The sequence below is a fragment of the Zonotrichia albicollis genome, chromosome 13 (assembly GCF_047830755.1).
Source record: "Zonotrichia albicollis isolate bZonAlb1 chromosome 13, bZonAlb1.hap1, whole genome shotgun sequence".
Classification (NCBI taxonomy): domain Eukaryota; kingdom Metazoa; phylum Chordata; class Aves; order Passeriformes; family Passerellidae; genus Zonotrichia; species Zonotrichia albicollis.
Window position 1 is genome coordinate 12,249,296 of NC_133831.1, and position 23,069 is coordinate 12,272,364.

At 50.7% G+C, this 23,069-nt stretch overlaps 1 protein-coding gene across 1 annotated transcript in view; it reads right to left on the bottom strand.

The window, feature by feature from the left end:
• LOC102068055 (hydrocephalus-inducing protein homolog) overlaps window positions 1-23,067 on the bottom strand; it is a 55,935-nt gene extending 32,868 nt beyond the window's left edge. The window contains exons 1-14 of the mRNA XM_074551250.1: window positions 23,044-23,067; window positions 22,532-22,758; window positions 19,545-19,731; window positions 15,770-15,993; window positions 13,803-13,870; window positions 11,737-11,969; window positions 10,838-10,938; window positions 9,403-9,538; window positions 8,790-8,954; window positions 5,818-6,056; window positions 4,976-5,228; window positions 4,206-4,349; window positions 2,667-2,943; window positions 1,985-2,501 (exon numbers count right to left, since the gene is read on the bottom strand). Coding sequence (XP_074407351.1) covers window positions 1,985-2,501; window positions 2,667-2,943; window positions 4,206-4,349; window positions 4,976-5,228; window positions 5,818-6,056; window positions 8,790-8,954; window positions 9,403-9,538; window positions 10,838-10,938; window positions 11,737-11,969; window positions 13,803-13,870; window positions 15,770-15,993; window positions 19,545-19,731; window positions 22,532-22,758; window positions 23,044-23,067 — 2,795 coding nt within the window. The remainder of the gene's footprint in view (window positions 1-1,984; window positions 2,502-2,666; window positions 2,944-4,205; window positions 4,350-4,975; window positions 5,229-5,817; window positions 6,057-8,789; window positions 8,955-9,402; window positions 9,539-10,837; window positions 10,939-11,736; window positions 11,970-13,802; window positions 13,871-15,769; window positions 15,994-19,544; window positions 19,732-22,531; window positions 22,759-23,043) is intronic.
• Window positions 23,068-23,069: the final 2 nt, after the last annotated feature.

Here is a 23,069-nt window from a genome sequence, read left to right on the forward strand (position 1 = left end):
AGATAAAAGCCTCATCTTACATTGGGAACGAAACAAGGCAAAAAATCCCACACTCAACACAGATCTGTAGGGTCTGAGTCAGCTTCTCCAAGGAAAACTCTCCTATTTCTCCCTCCCCCTCAGCCCATGTCCAGCCACTGGCCCTGCTGCCAGACCAACTCTCAGGGCACAGCACAGCAGGGCAGCAAAAGGAGAGGTCAGCAGCACAAGCGTGACCTGGTGCTGGCAGGCTGGGGAGGCCACACAAGCACTAGGTGTACAAGAAAATCTACCTCTGTTACTGAAGAGTGGGCAGAATCCTGTGATTCTTTCAGGGCTGTGGCTGGCTCCTCCACATTTCTAAACCTGAGGCGTCTCCTGAGAGATGACGCAGAATGCAAACTGGTTCTCCTCTCCTTGGGTGGTCGGGGTCTGAATTTAGCTGAGCTAAGCTCATATCTGGAATATAACATAACTATGAACAGGGAGCTGCAGTGGGAGGGAGGGACACCTGCACAAGCAGCTCCTGGCCAGGATGCAGCCCCTGGGTGGGTGCTGGCACGTTGGACTGAGAAATGGTTTGATCCAGCCCTTCCCAATCTAGGCTGGGGCAGGTCTGTTCTAGAGGCAGCCCAGGGATGGCACTGAGGTGCTGCAGCAGCTGCAACTGCTTTCATTGAGCAACTACAGAGGACAGGCATTTACACCTGCCTGCAAACATCACAGAGGGAGAGGAAAAGACAGAGACAACAGCAAAAAGGTGAGATCTGAGACACGGAGGGGTAGAGCCGGCCAATGATGAGCCAGCACAGCCCCCACCCCCAGTGCCCAACACCAGAAACTGCAGCTCCACCAGGTATTTATCAGGAATGTTTCCCTGACAGTGTTGGGGGACTTGGTTGACATTTTCCAACACTCCCAGGTGACTCAGGTCACATCCCCCATTTTAAATTGAAGCAGGTGCTCAGGGTAACTCTGCTTGTGTTTCTAACACCTTGTGAGGGACATGGTTGAGCTGTGCCTGCCTGTCACCCTGCTGAGCTGCAGGTGCTCCCCACAGTCAAACATGACCTGGATGCTCCATTCCCAGACAGGCCTGTAATGAGCTGCTCCCCAAAGAATCACTGCCTTCAGCTTTGTAGCTTGTTATCTAAGGCTAGGTTTAATTTCTGGATGAGGTGCTCTCTCATCATAACCCCCAAGAGATCCCTATTCATCTATTCCACTGTCTTTAGTTTTAATGAATGGTTTGAGGCAACTTCCCAGGACCACGGTGCCCAGAGAATGACATTTTTCACTCTAAAGTAGAGTAGAAACTCTCTGGGAGGCAGGGATAGGAGATGATGTGATGAACAGTCCTGCTGCCAAGCACTACAGAACCCATAAGGGACATGTTGCAGTGAGAAGAAATCAAAATGAGTAACAAGTGTCACAAAAAAGGGAGTGAAGAATCCAAGATGTCCACTGAAAGCTGACCCCTGGGAAAGAAATCATCCTGGCAGTAAAGGAGTTGTCTCATAAAGAATGGAAGGGAAGGCTGTTCAGCTGGCTGTTCAGCATCAGCCCAGGCACTAAGTAGCTCTTTGGCTGGTGTTGGGACCTTCTGGGCATCCTCCAGCACAATGCAAGGGAGGAAGGCAAGGAGCAGAGAGCAGCTCCTGCAGAGAGGACCCATCCCAAAGCAGAGGGGCCAGAAAGGCCTCCAGCAGCACGGTGGGAGCCCTTCATCAAGGTGGACATGGCCTCAGGCCACAGAGGTCTGAGAAAGCAGCTTTCACCCCAGCTTTCCTTCCCAGGGGAAACCACTCTGGGGGCTATGCAGCATCAAACTGGTGGAAAACCTGTTCCCTGAGCATCCAGCCTGAGCACAGGTGGTTGGTGTTATTTGCACAAGAAAAAGTCAGAAGCAGTCTGTCAGATCCCAGGCAAACAGCTTTGTTCTTTGCCAAGTACAAACAGGACACCAGCAAAAAGAGCTTCAAGGAGAGGGCAAAGGTGCACATACCTCAACCTGTAAACCTGGCTCTTGGAATGGAATGACCAGTGGTACTGGACGGGCAGTGGGCTGCAGTTGGTTATCTTCAGAGAACGCACTTCTTCAGTGCCAGCCACGATGCAGCCAAACTCCAGGGATCTGGACTGCATTTGGAGATTTGGGAAGTGCACTTCTCCCCAAAGGATGACACGCTCCACAAGAGGATGGCCCCTGACCATGTCTATCTTCAGAAGCTTCTCTGTTTTCCAGCTCTTATAATCCAGTTCATAAGCTGGGTCAAATGCGATGTAGAGATGGCAGGTGTCTCCTACACCCACTCTCACAGGCTGCAAGGAGATGAGCAGTAATGAATCGCCGGTGGGATGATGTCCCAAGGTCTGACAGCAGCAAACAGTAAATGTTTTGAAAACATTTACAAAGTGACCCCAGCATGGGCTCCTCAGTTCATGGTTCATCTCTCTACAGCAGGGATCTGACTGCAGGCACCACAGTCCAGTCCAGGATCCCTCAGGCTTCCGTTTCTGTGCTCAGCCCCAATCCAAGGGGTGGCTGCTGGAGAGCTGGCATGCTTTCCAGGAGACACCACTACTGCAGGGCTTGCTCAGACCCAGCTGCCTGCTCCCTTCTCCCTGTGCCTTATTAAAGCCAGGATGGATCTTCTCAATTCAGATACTATTTTGATTCTTTCAGCATCTCTGCTGATGCAGCTCAGGCCAGCCCACTGCTGATGCTACAGAATAAACTTCTTGACTCAAGGAGCTCCCAACAGAAAGGCACCACCACATCCCTCTTTTCAGACCCCACTGGAGGAGTCCAGGGCTGCTCACCTGGCCACCTGGGAGGGGCTGCTTCTTCTTATCACAGACCAGGAATGGCTGCTCCAAGCCCAGCATAAGGTCCAGTGGCAGCAGGCAAGTGTTTTTTATAGCCAAAGGCTGGTAGTGCAGCCTCAGGACATCACTGGGTTTCTATAGAAACAGGAGAAAAGGAAAACCAGCCTCAACTAGCCATAGACGTCCTTCTCCTTCTGCTGCATCTCACATTCTTCAGCCCTTCTTCAGAAGTGCATACATCTCTATTTACCCTTTCTATTTGTTTCTACCCTTCCAGGCAGTTTTTCTTTATAGCAGATGCTTTTCATGTTTAGAAACCACAGCATCATCTGGGGGACAGGGAAACACACCCACGTACATATGACGGAATAGGCCCCTGAGAGGAGGTGGCTGCTTGAACAAGATCTAAAGCAGAAAGTGAATCCAGACCATTTGTCTCCAGTTTTGTCTTTCTGTTGGGCAAAACAGCACTAGATGGTCCTCACTCACATGCAGTCATTTCTCACAACCTTATTGGCTCTAGCAGCCTCACAAAAGCCCGGGCTCTTCCTTCCTGTCTGTGCATTGTGCTGGGCTTCCTGCATGGTTCAGAGAAGCCAGAGGCTTTGGGAAGTTAGTTCTGGAGGTACTGGTATCCAACAGGTGCTGTGCCATAGTATGCCATAAATCAGTTTGTGTGTGTGGCATTGAGGAGAACCCAGGCAGAATCAGGGAGAGCTGAAAAGCTCCTAAATAACATCTGAACTGCCTGTTCCAGGGGGGGATTCTGTACTTCAGTGGAAGCCTGGGAAACCAGAGGAGAGGCCTGAAACTACAGAAACCAAAGGATGAAAGATCTTCTCTTTTTTAGACAACTTGCAGGAGAGGGAAAGGTGATGCTGGAGTTGGGATCCAGAGACTAAAGGGCACCCGCTCTGCCTCAGTGTTATCACTGCAGTTGCAGGATGCCTGGGGGTCCTTTGAAGACTTAGGGAAATGCACAGAGCTGTACTATATAACTATACCATAAAGCATTCATGCCAATAGCAGAGAAGGCAAAGAGACATAGAGGTGATGGGTTTTTCCTTGTCAGCCTGAGGAATTCACAGGAATCTCCATTTTTCCCAGCTTCCCTACAGCATCAGTGTACAGACATCACCGTGCCTTGGAGCATCCTCCAAAACCTCTCTTTACAGTGAGCAGAGAAATTGGCATTTCTCTGGAAGTGGCCACAATCCCCCTTGGCAGTGCAGCTGTAACTGCAGTTTTACTTTGGGGAAATTAAATACCAGTCTCATCCCTAAAAGCATCTTCACTCACTCTACAGAGTGCCTCAGGAAGGGTAAAGAGGGGCTTTAACACAAGCACACACCCCCCTCAGCCATGCTGTTAAATGCCAGCATGCAATCCAGACTTACCTTGGTCACCTGGAAAGAGAAGTGTCTGGCTGACAATTCTATAGAAGGGTGAATAAACTTGCAGGTAATGACTGTCTCCATTATCTTCTCAGTCCTGCTGGTTGCCATACTGACAGCTTCACACATCACATAATCCTGCACCTCCTGCGTGCAAGAGTCACTTGTCACCAGTGGGTGGTGGCAGAGCATCCAGCAAATGCCCTCCACTGGCTCAGCACCCACCACCCACCACAGGCTCTATAATTGCCACAGAGTTATGGTCACTGCCCCCTTTTCTTTCAGTGATGCAGCTTATTTATTTTGTGCTCAATTGTCTGTAACACTGCACCCCAATACCCACAAAAGGCACTTGTGAGATAACTCCCTCCCTTCACAAGGCTTTTGTTTTACTCCATGCTTACTCCAGATAAAAATCACTTGGCACTTGTTTAATTCCCTTTCTTTATGGGCTTTTAGACTAAGTGTAACTTATTTCTCTGCCCTTCTTTGCTGACTCAGCATGCAGCACTGTTTGCCCAAAAAGAGCAATATTTCCTTCCACTGCTGCTTTGGGATCAGCACTGGGTTTTGGTAGCTGTGGAATCACAATAAAGCCTTAGCTGGTCTGATGGTGGCCAGCAAGGAAAGCAACTGGTGCTGCCACAGAAACGTGTGGTCTTACATCAGCTTCTTGAAGGCCTCTGCTCATTTCCCCAGGGAAATGTCAAGGGACAAGGCCAGGGGAGGGGATCTGATGGTGGCCCAGGCTCAGCCCGCGGTGGGGATCTCACCTGTGCGATGCTGGAGAAGCCTCGCAGCACCATGTCCTCACACCGGCCTGGCTGCAGGTCCATCGACAGCGGCTCCAGCCCAAACAAAGGCTCGGCACGTTTGGGGCTCTGGGAATCATCCTTGGGCCTGCTGAGGGCTGAGACACTCTGGCCCTCCTGCTCAGGTGGGCTGTAGCATTCCACACTCCAGAAGAGCCGATGGAAATGGTGGCCCCTGTTTGTTACTTTGAACTGACAAATACAGGGCACGAGGCTAGAAAAGAAGCCAGGATGGAAAATAGTATGGGAGTAGCTTTTTCCCTGGTCATCAGATTGCTCCCAGTGAGCAACTTGAGGTGTTAATTGCTTGGAGACTGTCTACATTTCCAGCTCCTAATGTGGACCAGAAATAGTGTCTGATAAGGTGCGCTTTTGACATTATTATTGCAAAGGGAAATATGTTTATAATGGTAATGTAACATTTGCCAGGTGAGGCTAACAGGAGGTGGTGTTTTCCTCCAAGATGTTTGTTCTGGGTTGATTCATACTGTTACTGTCTTTTGTATTAATCTGTCTTTTGTTCTGGGGGAGCCTGTGAGATCATTACTTGGTCAAGTGAGGACATCAGTGTATCAGAACTAAAGACAATTCAATGGCAATTTAGCAACTGGTTTCCCTGTCAGTGGCTTTGGAGGGTGTCTAACAAGTCTCAACTGCCCATCACATGTTTGTAAAGGAATCTCTGCCTTCAGGGAAGGAGTCAGGGCTTTCAACACTGAAGAAGACCTTGCCCGAAGGACTACAGCAAAACTGCTCCTTGTTGAGACAGGAGGAGGAGAGGCGGGAGTGGAGAGATCTCCTACCTGAATTGGTATCCCAGGTTGAGCTCTGGAGCGAATGGTTTGTCTATGACAATTGTGGTGCCAGTGCCCAAAGCCACCAGCCCGAAGGCGGTGCTAAGGCTGCTCCCAATGAACACCCGGACAGGGACAGAAAAAAGCCCCCTGTCATCCAGGGTAGCTGTGACAGTCACAGGCACCTCACCCCCAGCAGGGATCACTCCTTCACTGGGTTCAATGGTACAGCAGTGGCGTTTGCGAACCTGTAAGACAAGCACAATATGCATTTAGGAAACCACCCTGGTCTCTCGTGGGCTACAAGAGAAGAAAGACTAAAGAGAGGATGATAAAAATCATAAAGGTTTAAAATCCCTAAAATACAGTATTGGCCAACAGCAGAGTTCATACAACCTGTATTTTCCCCTTCTTCAATGGACTCACCCAATTAACCCAGTTTTGCCCAACCCAAGGGACGCTTATCCTCAGGAGAGTGTTCCTTCCCCAGTCTTTCTCTGCAGTGTGGGCCAAGGAAAGCTGCTTTCTCTCTCCTGGCTTCCCATAAAGGCTCAAGGCCACAGGAAGCCAGGACTGCTCAAATCCCACTGCAGAAACCACATGGCTGGAGGACACTGCTGAGAGCCTGAAGAATATACCTCTGCAAAACCCCAACACCAAACTATTCTTCGCCAAGGGCCCATCAGTGCTTCTCAACACCCCCTGAAGGACTGAAGCCCTCACTCCCCACCAATCATCAGCTATAGAGAGGCGCTCTAGTGCCCTCTGCTTTGGAAAAGTCACCTCTAAATGCTTATAGCAGAGCAGGAAAGCAGGAAGCAGAGAGAAAACTGGATGCATGTGCTCTGTGGGCACGGCCCACTCTTCCCAAGAACTCTTGTCGTCTCGTTTCTCATGGACTTCATGGACTGAGCAAGGGAGCTGGAAGTTGCCCAAAGGAGGGAGGAAAGGCCTTGCAGCAGCACAGCTGTACAGACACAGCTCTGCAGGTCTGACCCTGGCAGCAGCACGTGAAACCAAACCTTTACACACCATGAGCACCCAGCCAAGGTGCACTGCTCCCTGCAGAGGCTGAAAGCACAACTCCATTGTGGAAATAGCTGGAAAAGCAGCAAGAGGAAAATTCACACCACTCCTTCTTGGCCCAGGAGGATGTGGCTGGACTCTCCCACACGGCCTGATGCTTTATCCACAGACCAAACAAATCCATAGCATCAGGTTTTACCCAGCTCCACAAGTTCAACACACCCAGCATGAAGAACAAACCTCAAGCCCCTCACAGATCTCCCCCTCCAGCAGACATCCCAGCCAGCCCCAGGCCCAGCCTACGAGCCCTTCCTGGCTGCACCAGCCCTGCTCCCCCTGCCAGGGGAGCAGCCCCAGCTCCTTCTGCCCTCTGCAGCCCCCACACATTAAACAGCCTTTCTCTGCAGCTGCTCCCCAAAGATGCTCTTCAATAGCACAGAGATCACAGGCTGGGGGTGCACAACCCCCACACTTGTCTTTGTGTGGACAGCCCAGCTGGCTTGAACCACAGGAGCCTCCACATGAGCAGTCTGGCACAAAGCAATTGTAGGTGGACAAGGAAACCATTGGGAAATCCATGCTCTGGGGAGCAAAGGACCACAGGTTTCTCTTGAGCGCAGAGCTCCAAAAATGTGATCACGCAAAGCTAAAGACCTTCCATAAAATTAAGGGAGAACTTGTCAACACAATCCAGATTAATTTCTGCTCCAACATCTCTGCACCTGATTTCACTGAGGGGTGCCCCAGCTAAAACCACTCCAGAGCCAGGTTCCTCTTGCCTTGCTCAGATGGAATATTGGAGCATCTTGCCTCCTCTCACACAGGGCAATATGAAAATCTTGCATATAAAAACCAAGTCATGGCTGCTACTGACCAGTCCATTTCCCTGGAAAACAGCCCCACAGATACTTACAACCTCCATCCTGAAGTCTGTAGGGACAAGACTTTTGTTGAAGAGGGTAAGACTTCGTGAGGTCGGCTGTAGTGCTGGGATCTTGCCAAACTCTATCAGCCTGGGACTTGGGTAGATTTCTGCCAGCTGTCCAGTGCTCCGTAATTCTGGTCTCTGTTCCAGGAAGCAGGCAAGAAAGATTTAAAAACAAACCAAAACAAACCATAACAGGGAAACCTAAAAAAGCTTAAACAGCTCAACTGCACTTGAGTTGTTTCTTTAGGGAATGCTTCCACTTTCCAGCTGAAATGCTGGGCTTTTAGAAAAAAAAAAAAATAAATTACATATTCACCTCCAAATTAAAAAGGATTAAGGTATGAGAAACTTTCCAACCACAAATTATTGGCCCAAAGGTAAAAGCTTTGCAAGGAATTTCTAGTTAAGACCAGGCTGAGAGATAAACAATTAGTTATTCTGGTGGGGAGAAACCCTCCTCTTTAAGAGAAGCAGCCTGATAGTAGAAAGCAGCTGTTTTGTCAGACTTCAGCTTGCGCTGCCTGTCCTGGCACAGCTTGCACTGCCTGTCCCTCCTGTTCACTGATTTACATGCAGTGCCACAATGGCCCAGGTTCAGATGTTTGGTGCCACCCAGGGAATTTGGCATCATCATTTCCATCTGTTTTAGTATAAATTTACACCTCTCTCCAACCACTCTTCAAATGCCAGCTTTCCTTTCTTTTACAGAAGGCTCAAGGTTCCCAGAAGTCTTCTGACATCCTCTTTTGTGCTCAGAGAGATGACAAGACATTTTAAAATAGATGTTTCCAAAATTAATAGCATTAAAGATTAATTAACTAAAATAATCCTTGATTCCAGCTTAGATGAACTACCTTCTGTGTCAGACACTGAGGTCACCACCTATGAGGCACGGGCTGTTTGTGCCCCCCATCCCTCCTGCCCTTCTCCCCAGCAGCCTGTGGCTGTTTTCCCCGGCAGAGTCCCTGTCCCTGTGCACCCTGCCAGGAGCAGCTGCACACAGGCTCACATCTCCCCTTGCCCTCACCAGGGGGTTTCTCTCATCCCCGAACACGCCAATGAGAATGTCAGTGCGATGCTTGTCCAGTGTTTGGACTTTGATTATAACTGGGACCTCGGCAAAGCTGTGGGGCTGGACAATCCCACAGGGCTTGGGGCTGGAGTAGAGCACAGGAGAGTCCTCCTCGCATTCCTGGAAGGGACACAATGAAATGCAGCTTTAGAGGGACCTCTGAAGAAACCTTAAACTCCTGAACATCCACTGCAACAGCAACTTACACACATGTTTAAAAATCCCCAGAACAAAGGTCAAAGGCAGAAACAAGATGCAAGAATTGCAGGCTTAGCATTCTCAGGGAGTCCTGCAAGGAGGGTGCCAGCACAGGCACTGGTGTCTGTGGATGCAGCAGCTTTCAACAACTCTCTAAGATCTCTCACAAGAAAACAGCCTGAAGACTAGACCAGAACATCAGCTGTTTCCTCAGGAGGTTGAACTGCATCCTAAAGTTTACATTCAGGATCCTGTTCTCAGCAGATCTTTAAGACTGAATAGAAACCAGCAAGGCTTTATCCAAACCCTTTTTTCCCCTAATAATCTCCTCAATAATATTTGAGAGGAGGAAGTGGATGTGATGCCAAACCTGGGGAATAAGCCCGTAGCAGCCAGGAAAGTCGGTGTCATTTGCAATGAGGAACTTCCTCTCGTATGGCACATTCAGGTGGCACTCATCGTACAGCAGGATTTCAGGGTACACTCGCAGCTCAGGAACAAGACATCTGGGCAAAGAGATGACCCCAGGGGAATCAGAGATACTGAGAGAATGGAGAATGCCTAACCCCAAAGATTGTGAAATGGAGCAGAACACATTGGTCACTGTCAAATGCACATTGAAGAGCCCTATAGTCATAAATTGCCTTCTAAGTCTTCCCAATGCAACATGTCTTGTCAAGGAGGGGCAAACCCTGAGAGGCAGCACCCAGAGGCTGCCAAGTGCCCCAGGCAGAGCACTTTGACCCACAGCTGCCTCAGCCCCTCCTTTACCCAAGAAGGCTTGCAAGGACTCCTGGAACAGTGCCAGTGACCCATGAGCTCTGGGGGAGCCTTCCCAACAAGGATCAGTGCTCCCTAAGGCTCAAGGAACACACAGCTCCAGTGTCTCAGTAAAAATGACTCAACAAGGATCAGAGCTCCCTAAGGCTCAAGGAACACACAGCTCCAGTGTCTCAGTAAAAATGACTCCCTTCTCTGCCATGGTGCTGTTGCCCTGCCTGAGAACTCAGCTCTTTGCCCCAGCCCTGGAGGGCACGAGACAGCAGCTGCTCCACAGAGGGGCTGATCAGCCCCTGCCAGGCCCTGCAGCTCCCTGGCTCCTTCACTGCACAGCTCCAGGCACTGCCTGGCCCCAGCTCCACCTGCTGTACACAATGGCAGCCCAGGCACTGCCTGGATGGCTCTGCCTGGCACAGGGAACAGCACCAGGGAGCTGCATCCCTCTGGGCATCACACTGACACCCACAGCAGCACAGCAGCATGGAATTCTGCTGCAGCAACAACGACTTTTGGTTTAAGTCGGAGAACATTAAAGCTCAAAATAGGAAGCACAGGGAAGAACAAAAACTGGAGCTGACCTGCCCCATCAAGGGCTGCTTTCCCCTCATAAGATCTTGCACTCACCACTCTTTCTGTGAGCCACTTTCCCTTGTCACATGCTGTCATTAACAGAACCAGACCCTGACTCTCAGCAGCTGCCTGGTGTGGCCCAAACCAGTGCACGGTGCTCACAACCAGCACAACCCCACCTCTTGCAGGAAGGAGAGGAGATCCTTGGGAAATTTGTTCTACCCCAAGGAACAAACCCCAGGCCAATAAAAATATCATTCCTGATCCCTTTAGAAAAAGGCTCAGGACTGTGCTGGGCTATGAGCTTTTCACCCCGGGCTGCTGTCCAAGCACTGCTGTTCTCGTGTCCAGCTGGGCACAACATGAGGGCATTCAGCAGCACTTCTCCTTGGCAGCTGCAGCCAGCACAGCCTGGGCAAGGCAGTGCCTGGGGGAGGCCAGGCAAGGGCTGGTACCTGGCTGTGATGACCAGTGCTGTCACTCCCTTGCCAAAACCCTCCAGGTCCACCAGCATTCTCCGGTAGAAATCCACCACGCTGTTGGAACACAGGGTCACCTGGTGCAAGAGAAAAGCAGTCAATTCTTCCTTACAAAATATAATATCCTCCAGTTCTTGTTTCATGGTAGGGAAAGGGCAGATTTTGCCTTAATTCTTCTGCTGGTCCATGTTAGAGCACAGTCTCAGAGTAACAAAAGCCTTCTGGCAAGACCAGATTTGTTAAACACACCTTGCTATCAGGGCGTAAGTGAACTACATTAAAACATTAGACTAAAGCTTTATGCACTGCTGTATTCAAATTAAGGGGCCAATTTTTCATCTGACTAGGATGACATAAACACAGAGGAAATCTGCTGACTTGAACAGAATGAGTTCAGCTTTACAGTAGGAAGCTGAGGGTAAAGTGTGGCCCAGCAGGCGCTGGGCAGTTCATGGCTGCAGTTTTTTTGTCTCCACTGGAGATCCCTGCAGTGAGCACAAATCATCTGCTCCCCAGGAGGGGGGAAATGAAACCAAGAAAAAAGCTAACTGCTTTATACAGTGACATCTCTCTAACAGCCACCTTCTGCCCTCATCCTTGCTCTGCCCACTTGTAATCAAATAAATTGGTCTCGAAAACACAAGAATGGCTTCAAGCCTTGACCATAAGGTCTGTGAGCTCAGCATATGATTTTGGAAACCAAACAGTGCTCCTTGAGGAACATCCCAGGTAACCCAGCTAGCAGAAGCCTCCCAGCAGTGCAGATGTCTCAGTGCCAGGATGCTACAAGCTGGCACCAGAGCTAAAGCCCTCCCACCCTGCAGTGCAGCTCCAGCCCTGGTGCTGCAGCGGCTGTGGCCGGGCTCTTGCCGTACCTCGATGTCCTGGTGTCCCTGGGGGAGGATGGTGCCTTGGCTGGGATTGATGCTGAACTCCTTGGGCTCCAGATAGAAATGAATTCCGTTCCTCCAGGATGGGTCACCTTCTCTGCGTATTTGATCCAGGCTGTCCACAGCCGGCTGCGTGCCATCGTCCGACATGTGGAGCTGGAACGTCACGGGCACTGGGGAGCTGTTGGTGAGGCGGCAGCACTGCGTGTGGGGAAAGCCTGGCAAGGACACAAATATCCATCAGGCACCCAGCAGGGCATGATCCTGGGGGAATATCCTGGCAGGATCAAAGTGGGATTGGAGTTGAGCTCTTTATTATCTGAACTACAGCTCACCGAGAAGCTGCGTGAGGAATCAATCGTCACTGAGTTTCCTTTGACACAGATTCCAGACTGCAGCCTTGAAAATACCCACTCCTAGCCCTGCTGAACACTGCAAGCTTCTCTCTTTGTGATGGGGACGAGCTCCCTCACCTGCCCCAAACCAGCACCAGGTCTCTCTCAGTGATGAGTGTGCACCCAGACCCAGCATTTACTCTGAGAATTCAAGCTGTAAAATTCCCTGTCAAGTCTGCCAACACTCTCAGTTTCCAAGATAAATAAACAGTGAGTTGTCATTGAGAAGCTACAGCAAAAGAAAGTGAGGATGGAATCAGGAACTAGAACATGATGCACTTAATGCAGTTTCTCTCTGCAGGACCCTTAAGGCATCTCTTGCTTTGGGCCAAACAGACTGAGCACGTGACAGCTCAGAGCCCCCTCAACTGGGGGCACACTCAAGCCTTGCTTTGAGATTAGCAATTAGGAACCAGGTCCCACCTCAGCCCACAAACAGGGACATCACAGCCATGCTGCTCACTGAGAGTGCTGCCTGCAAGGGTTTACCCCACTTTGGCTCTGAGATTTGCTTTCCATCCTGCAAAGCCAGAGATACAGCCACTCATGGTGGGGATGTCCTGCAGAGCGCACAGAGCAGCCACAGCCTGCTCTGCCCTGCACATCTGGCTGGGCTGGCCAGCTCTGTGGGGAGGAGCCTTCTCCCCAGGCCTGCTCACCAAGAGCATCTGGGACACAGATGGGGAGAAAAAACAACTGCAGGTGCAGCCCAGAGCTTCTCTGTGCCCATCAACAGTGATCACTGCCAGCTCCAGCAGGGACTCCAGCAGGGAGGCAAGAGAGGCACGAAAAGGACAAACCCAGATGTCACAACCTCCAATGAGACTGAGGTCAGCGCATGCAGACAACAATCAACAGTTGAAAAGAAGCAAAGATAAAACAGCTGCCTTCAGCTGAAGAGACTTCAGGAATGAAATCAGATTAAGTAGGGTGAATCTCCTGTTTCAGAACCATATTTCCATCTGTTGCCTTTCTTCTTCCATTTATTCAAAAGGCAACTTAACAAGTGCCTCAGTGGTGATGCAGGGCGAGGAAGAAGCAGCTCAGGAAAGGCAATTAGTTTTCTTAAAAAGTTCATGAACTTCATTAATATGGGCTTAGGCTTCATAGTGAATATTCCCCTTGGTCTGGGAAGAGGGACAGGAGTTTTGGGGGGTTTTGGCCCTGGGGGTGGGCTTTTCTGCGATCCCCACAGCTCCTCCTGCCTTTGAACACAACTACACCAAAGGGGAAAAACGCTACTTGGTGGGTTGGAAACTTTTGTTATTGTGTTCTTGTTTGTGCTGTCTTGATATATTCTAGTAAAGAACTGTTATTCCTTTTCCCATATTTTTTTGCCTGGAAGCCCTGTAGTTTCAAAAGTATAATAATTTGAAGGGAGGGGTTTCTCTTTCCATTCTAGGAAGATTCCCCTTCCTTGGCAGACATCTGTCTTTTAAAGCAGGACAGAGACACCAGAAAATACTGACTTTCCATTCCTTGCTTCTACTGGATCTCACAATGGCAAAATGCCCCCTGAGGCACCAGCAGCCCCGGAGGTCACAGCCTGAAGAGGCTGCTGTGGCAGAACACGAGTGACAGATGCTTTTATGCCCAAGTGCTCCATTTTGGAAGGCACAGATCCCTGACGCTGTGTCCAGCCCAGGGAACACTCACCAAAGGAGATCTCACCGAAGTTGATCTCATCGACATCGAACTCTAAACTCGGCACGGTGACGCTGCCCCTGGAGGACAGAGCAGGCAATGGCTCGGTTAAAGGCATTGCAATGGTCCGGCTGTTGTGGCTCGGGGGCACAAAACCTGGGCTCAGGGCACCCTGGGTTTCCAACCAACACAGCCCCGTGTGCTCAGCACAGGGCCCTGGGCACAGGAGGCAGCTCAAGCCAAGAGGCAGCAGCCAACAGCCCCTGATGGGCTCTGGGCACAGGGCAGGGAGGAGAAGCCCCCGGGTTGCTGGGGGTGCCATGAAGGACCCTGAACACACACCCAGACATGGCTCCGTGCCTCAGTTTCCCCATCTGCAATGGCATGGACATCAAGGTGTCCCCACAAACTTCTGTAAGCAGCCCTTCCAGCCACAGCTTCCCTGCTTTGCTCCTTCTGAGCTGCAACTGCTGTTCCCATGGAGGAGCTTTCTCAGGAGAGTTTGACCCACACAATCATTACAGACACAGTTCTGAGACACGAATCCAGGGCATTCCCAAACATCCTCTGAAAAGAGCAGCAACAGTTCTATCCAGGGCACAGAGGGATCCCAGAGGAAAGGACCAGCTTGTCAGCAGTGCACAGCTGGCACAGCCAAGAGCAAGAGCTTCAACAACCAAACTTGGCTGTCCTGAATCTAGCACAGCACCTCACCTGTCCTTCAACTCAGCAGACACCCTCCAAAAGCCACCAACATCCACTGAAATCAGCACTTGAAGCTGCACAACACTCATGAGTTGATTTCATGGTCAATGCCCATCAGTGCCCACTCTGCCTTTGGTTCAAAATCAAGAACCAGTGAACTGTGTCCTCTATTGTATTCACAGGACTGCCCCTGGCTCTGTTCTGCACATCTCAACAAGAGACACCTGCCCCTGCTCAAGGAGAAAGCTGCTTATGCAGAAACATCCCATGGCCACTTTGGGGGAGGGACAGAGGAGAATCAATTATTTGATGGTGAAAGGTTCCCTCTTGATTTCCAAACTAAAAAAGCATCACCTTTCCTCCAAAAACAAGGCCAGCATCATTGTTTCTCCACTATGGGCAGACTTACTCACCACTTTTCTCTTGCTAAGTAATAACTTTCTTGTGCTTTTTAATCCATTTCCCTTATCTCATTGGTATAATCCAGTTTTCATTTCTTGACTGCCTTGAGCCAGTGCTGCCCAAGAGCAGCAGCCCAGCTCCAAAGCTGCAGAGCAGCCAGCATCAGCTCTCCTGCTTCCACTGCATTATCCTGCAGCACATGGCTCAGGCTGGCAGGGACAAGGCCTCACGCTGCTGTGGTGCTGAGCACTGAGCTCTGCCTCCCCTATGATCAGCCCTTCTCCCTTTGGCTGGGCCAGGATTGTCTCTTGTCATGGTACCAGCCCACGGGATGGTGCCCCAGTCCTTGGCACAGTTCCTGCTGCACAGTTCCTGACTCCCACATCAGCCCTTTGCTGGCTGTGCAAAGGAGGCACCAGAGCCCTCTGTGCACAGGAGCTGGGAGCACAGCTTGTCCCCACAGCATGGCCATGAGAGGTGAGCTGAGGCTGCTGCTGCCCATCGGGCATGGAGTATTCACACAAGGCTTTACAAACACTGCTGCTGCTGCAGGATCAGCCAGGCTGGCCCATCTGCAAAGCCCTGGGGGCCTTGCTGGGTGTTCAGGTGGGACATCCCAGAGCAGCTGCTGCCCAAAGCTGATCCATCCCACTGCCTGCCATGGCCCAAGGCACAGGGAGATCCCTGCAGGGAGGAGTCATTGCAGCTCCCAGGCACCACACAGGGCCGGAGGCAGCCTCACACTAAAGCAATGCCAGCAGCAGAGCAGAGATTCACACCTCAGGAAACACCTTTTTTCTCCGTTTCACCCCAAAAGGGGGATGTCCCAGAGACAGCCACAGATGTGCCCACCCAGCTCCCAGGGTCCTTACTTGATGGTCAGGATGGCAGGCATGGGAGATCCAGCCACACTGAACTGGACCTCCTCCTCAAAGCTCCCCAGCACGGTGGCACTGAAGGAGATGTGAATAGTCTGGCTCCCACCTGCTGCAATGGTGCCCTCCTCGGGCTCAAACTGGAAGCAGGAGCCCACATCGGTGATTGAAGGGATATAGATGAAGGGAGCATCAAGAGCTCCTTGGTTTATCAGTTTCACCTGCAGAAGCAAGAAAGCAAAGTGGAAATCCATGTGGAACCTTCCTTTCTTGTGAGTTATTGTCTAATGATGCAATGAACACCCAGAAAAGGCAGAGGATGCTTTGTGCTGCTGAATGGCAGAAGTCCAAAGATACAACAGGACAAGTTCTGCCTTTGGGTTTTCATGCAGAGCAGTGGCAACTCCACAGAACTGCAGTCACCCTGGGCTTATCCCATGGACACAGAGCAGTGCCCCTCTGCTCAGCAGCACCAAGCTCATTGAGAGCTGGCCCTGAGAGCAACGTGGGCTGATTGCAGCTGTGAAGGGAATCACCCCAGAGCTGCTGCTGCCCCAGTGAGCACAGCTCCAACAGCACCATCTGCTCATTCACCTTTTCCCATCCCATGAAAATACATTGATTACGAGGCATCAGCATCAAAATGTACAGACAGCACCATCTTCAGGTAAGAAAACTCAGGGTGTCTTTCCCTTCCACAGCCACGCTTTTGAAAGTGTCTGGCATGATGTAGAGCCTCATTTTCTGCATCTTTCAGTTCCTCTCCCTTCATTTTTTTTTTTTTTTTTCTGGAGGGAGAGGCAAATAGGTAGAAAACTCCTTTGCTTTATTCCCAGGAGCACTTTTCTCTTTCTCGGGTCAGAGATGCACCAAGGCCAAAGTGTGGTGAGGGACTGGTCAGCAAGGGAAAGAACCCCCAGGAGGCTGGATGGCTTTCCTGTGACTTCCAGGAATAAGCAGGAGACACTTGGCTGGGAGCTGTTGGCAGTGGGCTGAAGCCCAAGGCAGCCAGTTTGTTGCAGCTGCTTCTGCAGAGCCCAGTGCAAAGGTGCCTTGTGTCTGGCACTGCCACAAAAGCCTCTGAACATGCAGCTTTTGGAGCCAGTGTTGGTTTCATGGGCCAAGGGGTTGTTTTGCAGGAAGCCTCCCAGCTGATTCCTAAGGAAGGTTGCCCAAAAGCAGGGACTGGGGTTTCAGGAACAACAGACACACCTTTCTGACCCCCCCGCAGGTTTGACCAGTATGTCAAATATTCCCTGCTCACAAGTGCCCAGGTTGCCAGGAATTCCACAGCTCCACCAGGCTTGCTGCTGCCTCAGGAGCCATCAGGATCCATCCCAAGCCCTGCTGCTCACCTCATGGATGTGGGAAGAGTTGACGAAAACATTCCCAATGTTCAGTGTATGAGAGCTGAATTCAACCAAGGGTCCTTGGCCTTCCCCTCTGAGGCGCAGGGGCAGCCTCATCTCACGGCCTGGGGAGAGATGTCCATTGCAGTACAATCATTCCCTCTGTTCCACTGCATTTTCCAGGCTGGATGCAACCAGCTCCTGATGCTGCAGGAGAAGATATGAACCCTTCTCTTCCCCCAGGAGATATCCCTTGGGGCTGACTTCTAATTTCTAACCCATTCCTCGGGCTGCTTTGCAATTTTAACAGCAGTCTGCTGAGTTTAAAACATCTCTGATGTCCTGTAGTGACAGGCCAAGCAGCAATGGGTAGAAATTGAAAGAAATTTAGGTTAGATATTAGGGAAGAAATTTTTTACTATGGGGGTGGTGAGACACTAGGGCAGATTCCCCAAGGGTGAGGCTCCAGCCCTGAAAATGTTCAAAGCCAGGCTGGATGGGGCTTGGAGATACCTCATCTAGTGGGAAGGGACTAGACAATCTTTAAGGTCCATTCCATCCTGAACATGCTAGAATTCTGTGGTTTCTTTCCCATGCACTTAGAGGAGCTTTGAAATTCATTCAGGGAAGGCACAAAGTTCATCAAGAGCAAATTGCAAGGCAGCAATTGCCAAACTACCTGGCCCAGTAGCACACAACTTTGTTGCCAAAGTCCTCAATTTCTGACACTCAGTGTTGTGTTCTATTTCCACAGACTGTGAGCTGCAAGGTGACAATTCCCACACAAGGACAGAAGCAGGTGCTGGCCAAGGGTGCTCCTTCTACAACCACCCTGGGCTCAGTGGGGCTCAGCCATCTCTGGGCGCTGGGAGGTGATCCAGGCTCAGGGAGCACATTTACAATTCAGCTCCTGCTGCCTGATGATGAGTCCATGTCAAATGGAGCCATCCTGGAGGTGTCTAGAGGGGCTGAGTGCTTGTTCACTAAAGCTGCTCTGCTCTGTAGCTCTTTGGCCTTTGAGGAAATGCTGGCAAAGCCATGGCATGAAAACTTCTCCCTGCACTGCCTGGGTTGTTCTGGGATTGGTAACCCAGACATGGCTGTTCTGAGCCCTGGCCCAGCACGGGGGACTCTCTGGAAGCTGCAGGGCCAGTGGGGATTGATGGTCAGGATGGCAGGCATAGGAGATCCAGCTGACCTGCAGGGTCAGCAGGGCACTGCCCTGCTGACCAGGGATTCTTCCCAGCAGTTCCATGGGAGCCCAGGCTTGCGCCATGGCTTCACTGTGGGTGAGAGAAGCAGAGGGAAGGAGCTGTACCTGAGATGCTGAGGTAAGCCATACTTTGGTACCCCAGTACATCCAGGGGTTTAAAGGTCACCCTGATTGCGGCCGAACAATTGGGCCCGATTTCTCCCTCCTACAACAGAAAGACAGCAAAACACTTCTCTTCAAACTTCGTGTTTCTTATTTCAACCACAGTCCTGTAAGCCTTGATTTAGAGCATCAATGATGAATGGACAACACAAGGAGCCCAAGCAAACACTCCAAACCCAGCTTAACATGGTGCTGGAAGCTCTCAATGCTCAGCTGATCAGCTCCCACTCTCCACAATATTCCTGCTGCTCTGACACAAGCTCTTGGGCACATCATGCTGCTGTCAGCTACATTGGGATGCAACTGCCACTGTGCACTTGGCCTCAGATGGGCCATAGCAGTAACCAAGAAGAGATGATGATCCCCTTCCTTGGAAATAAAAATATTAGTTTAATCTGTTTTGAAAGAAAGCAGAGGTTGGCATTATTCTAGGGTTTATTCCAAGATGAGAAGAGATTTTGCACTGTGCAGACACCAGGCATTCATCATCTCTCCCAATGCCAGTACTCAGAATCAGGGCTCTGGTTGATGGGAGCACATGGCAGTTTGCTTGCATCACCAGAAAAGGAAAAGGTTTTCTGTCCCTGTGTGCAGGACAACTCCAAAGGCCCATTTCAACCTTCCACCCTTGTGTCCAGGCTCACAGATGGCACTGGAAGGGACATTCAGAAATAGTGTAAGGCGTGCTTACAGGAGAGGATTGGCATTTCTGTCATTAACCTTGGGCTGAATTTGGCCTCCTTTTGCCAGGGAACCATTGCAAGCTCCAGGTCAGTGTGTGAGCTGGCAGTGCTCCAACAGCCTCTGCTGAGCCCCACGTGTGGGGGGAGCCCCTGCCTACAGGAACTGCTCCCTGGGATACTGCAAGGACACGCAGGCAGGGCCTTGAGCTCCAGCCTGGCAGCAGAGCCGGGCTTTGTCAGGCCCCCAGCCCTGCCTGGAGCCTGCAGGGCACAAATGCTTTGAGCAGGGAGCTCTGCAGCCTCACCAGAAAGGAGGAGGAGGAGCAGGGAGGAGGAGGAAAATGGGGTTCTCACCTATCACTTACCATTGGCTCAATGAAAAAAACGTCATCGGAGAACATAATGGAGTCTTCTTGCACCTCTGCCATCTTCTCCTGGGCCATGCTGGTCAGGAGGGCAGCGCCATCTTCATCTTTCTCCTCCTCTCTTTTTTTCTCCTCCGTGAAATTTTCCAGCCTCACCTGGCTCAGTGAGTGCAGCAAACTGCTCCGCCTGCAGCCCCAGGGAGAGACAAGGCCAGCAGATGGTTTCATGAGCCACAGATTTGCAGAGAGAAGTGGGAGTGCAGGAGAGAAAACACCTGGGGAGGAGCAGCAGCAGCTCCCCAGCAAAGGCTGAGCCCAAGCCACGAGGGTCCCACAGGGATCAGAGGATAACTTGTTCACTGGCACAAGGTAGTTTTACTCCACACTTGCAAGCTCAGGAGAGCTTCCCAAAGCCAGAAGCCCTCAAGAGAACCTCCTGGCTCAAAGCCTCTGCCAAAACTGAGGGAGAATCCACCGACCACCTCAGCTGGCTTTTCCTACCACTGAGCTACTTGGGGAAAGCAGATAAAAGATCATGGAGCAGGACTTCCCTGGGAAGGGGAGATGAAGATGGGTTGCAGCTATGTGTTACCAGCATCACTCTTTGTTTCTTCCATTTTGGACCTGCCCCGTTCCCTACTCTGCCTTTCACAAGAGCATCCCAGAGCACCTCCAAAGGAAATTGATGAATTCAGGCACCACATCCATTCAGTGACATTCAAGGCTTTATATGCATGAAAGCAGAGGCTCTGAGAGGGGAAGGGACTTTGTTGTGCAGGAGGAAGACAGCAAACTCCTGGAGTTTCATGATCCAGAGCTTTTTGGGTCCCATCCCAGTGCATGGTAGTAGAATGTCCTGAAAGGGAAAGGATCCTGCACTATCTCCTCTCATAAAAAGTCCTCTTTGCTCTGAGATCTCAAAAGCTTCTCTGACAGCAGGACAGTGGCCTTGGAGCTAAAACTATTCCTGTGACTGGAAGTGAGGAAGAACAACATGTCCTGGTGATAGTCTGGGACACAAACTGGCATAAAACCAGATGTAATTGGAAGAAACCCCACAAAAGCAAAACCATGTTGAAGTTTACTTTGGGGAAACGTAGTTGCTTCTGAGGGGAAAGTGGATCACCTGGGGTCCAGGCTGAGGCAGGCAAGTGGGAAAAATTGGAAATAAACAGCCCAGGGAAGTAGCCAGAGAAGGTCATGGGATTTTCTTTTACCACACAGAGCTTGTATGGAAGTCAAACATAGTGTAACTATGATAGAGAACAGTGGCAAACCAAGAAGCCCAGGGCACTAAAGGACCCTCTCACCAGCCATTCAAGTGGGCCAGGGTCGATCTCCTGGTCTTTTGCAGGCAATTTAAAATGGCTCTGGGGAGTGCGAGTGACCTGGCCCACAGCAAACAGGGGCTTGCCACTGCAGTTTTGGCCCAGCAGTTTTGCCCCAGCAGTTTTTCAGTTTTTGCTTGGCTGAGCAGAAAGGGTGCAGTGACTCACTCTCCTTGTGTAGTGGGTTGTGTCTATTTGCTGGTTGTGAGGTGCACGCCTTTTTTTTTCTTTCTTTCTTGTTTCTGCTTTTTTTATTTCCCTAGCAATGTTTTACAAAAAGCCATTGCTGCTGCTGCTGCTGTTGCCAGCAGGAGTGCACTAACTCAAACAGGACCCCCAGAAAGGACGCAGCTGCCCAGGCCCCTGGCTGCAGGGAGGGTCTGAGCCTGGTGCTAAGATCAGAGGTTAGTGCAAAAGACACCTGTGTGTGGAGTCAGCTGGTGAATGATCTGCTCTGTCCCGTAGCAGAGCTTAAGGAAGAAGTGGAAAGGCTGAGGAGCATTAGGGAGAGCAAAACATAAATAAACTGGTGGAGTTACACCCGTCCAACCCTGAGAGAAGCTCAGCTGGAACCAGAGGAGCCCTGCTCATCTTGTGAGCAGGCAGAAGGAGGAGACCTAAGAGACAGTGGGGAATGGAAATGGGTCTCTACTGGAGAGGTAATAAAATTCTGTCCTGACCCCCATCACCTGCCCAGGTGCCCTGACAGAACTATGAGGCCCTGGCTCCAGAGGGTCAGGCAGATGACACTAAGGAGCAAATTCTGTCTGGAGAGTCTCCCAGTTGCACTTGGGCTGTCAGACAGATCACAGCCTCAAGTATTAACAAGAAGGGTGGTGGTAGTAGGTGACTCCCTTCTAAGGGGAACTGAGGGCCCTGTACATTGACCAGCTCCATTCCACAGGGAAGTGTGCTACCTCCCTGGAGTCCAGGTACTGGATATCACCTGGAGACCCCCTAATGGCAAATTAGGGAATTTAGTTCCCTAAATGAACTTGATCTGTTCACCACTGTCTGGGGTACAGTGACCATGAAATAATCGAGTTCTCAATATTTGGTGAAACAAGGAGGGCCATCAACAAAACTTCCACTCTGGACTTCTGGAGGGCAGACTTTGGCCTGTTCAAGAGACTGATTTGGAGAGTGCCTTGGGAAACGGCCCTTAAATACAAAGGGGTTCAGGAAGAATGGAGATACTTCAAGAAAGAAGTCTTCAAGACACAGGAACAAACTGTCCCTGTGTGCTGAAAGACAAACTGATGGAGAAGACAACCAGCCTGGATGGGCAAGGAGCTCTTGAAGGAACTAAGGGAAAAAAAGAGGGTGTATCACCTTTGGAAAGAGGGGCTAGCAACTCAGGAACTGTTTAAGGATGTTGGTCATGTAGGAAGAAGATTAGAGAGGCAAAAGCCCAATTAGAACTTGAGGAAATCCAGTCATTGCAGCCAACCTTTCCTTCCCAAAATGCCATCCTTGGTTGGAGTATAAATGGAACTGGAATGCTGAGTGCTGAGCTCCTGAAGCCCAGGGTGACACACCCCAGTTCCAGGCATGGTTTACTTGGCCTAAACCATTCAAAAGCACCAACACCCCCTGAGGCCACACATCAGTTTCAGTCCTGGGCCATATATCTCACTGAAATGCATCTTTCAAACCAACCTCCTCTTCACTTCATTCTCACGTTCCTCAGTAGGAAAAGCCTTCCACTGGAAGTGGGCTGTGATGTTACTCCTGTTTTCAATGAACACGGTTCTGTGGGTAGATGTGGTGATGTAGGTGGTGTCAACGTGCACGGAATTTGTGCTCAGCCCAACGTTGACATCTACAGCTTCTCCATGGAGCTTTGTGTGGATTTTTTCTTCACCTGGAACAAAGCAAAGGAGAGTCTTTGCTCAGCTCACTGGCTCATGGAAGCACAAGGAACAGAGCAAACCACTGGGCACTGAAAAAGGTGTCACAGCTTTGATCTGAATGAGCAGTTCTTTGGATCAGTCCATTTGTCACATCCTTACAGCTCTGTGTGTAGAGCCTGGGAATGCCCTGGGCAGCTCCTTAAACACCTTATTTCCGAGTGTGTTTGTGGAGATTTGGCCCCAAGGTGACAGGATGGGCATTGAGATTTGTCAGATGTGCTCTGGTGACCCACTCAGAGCAGCCCTGCTCAGTCCTGCCTTGCCCAGGCTCTCCCCGGGCATCC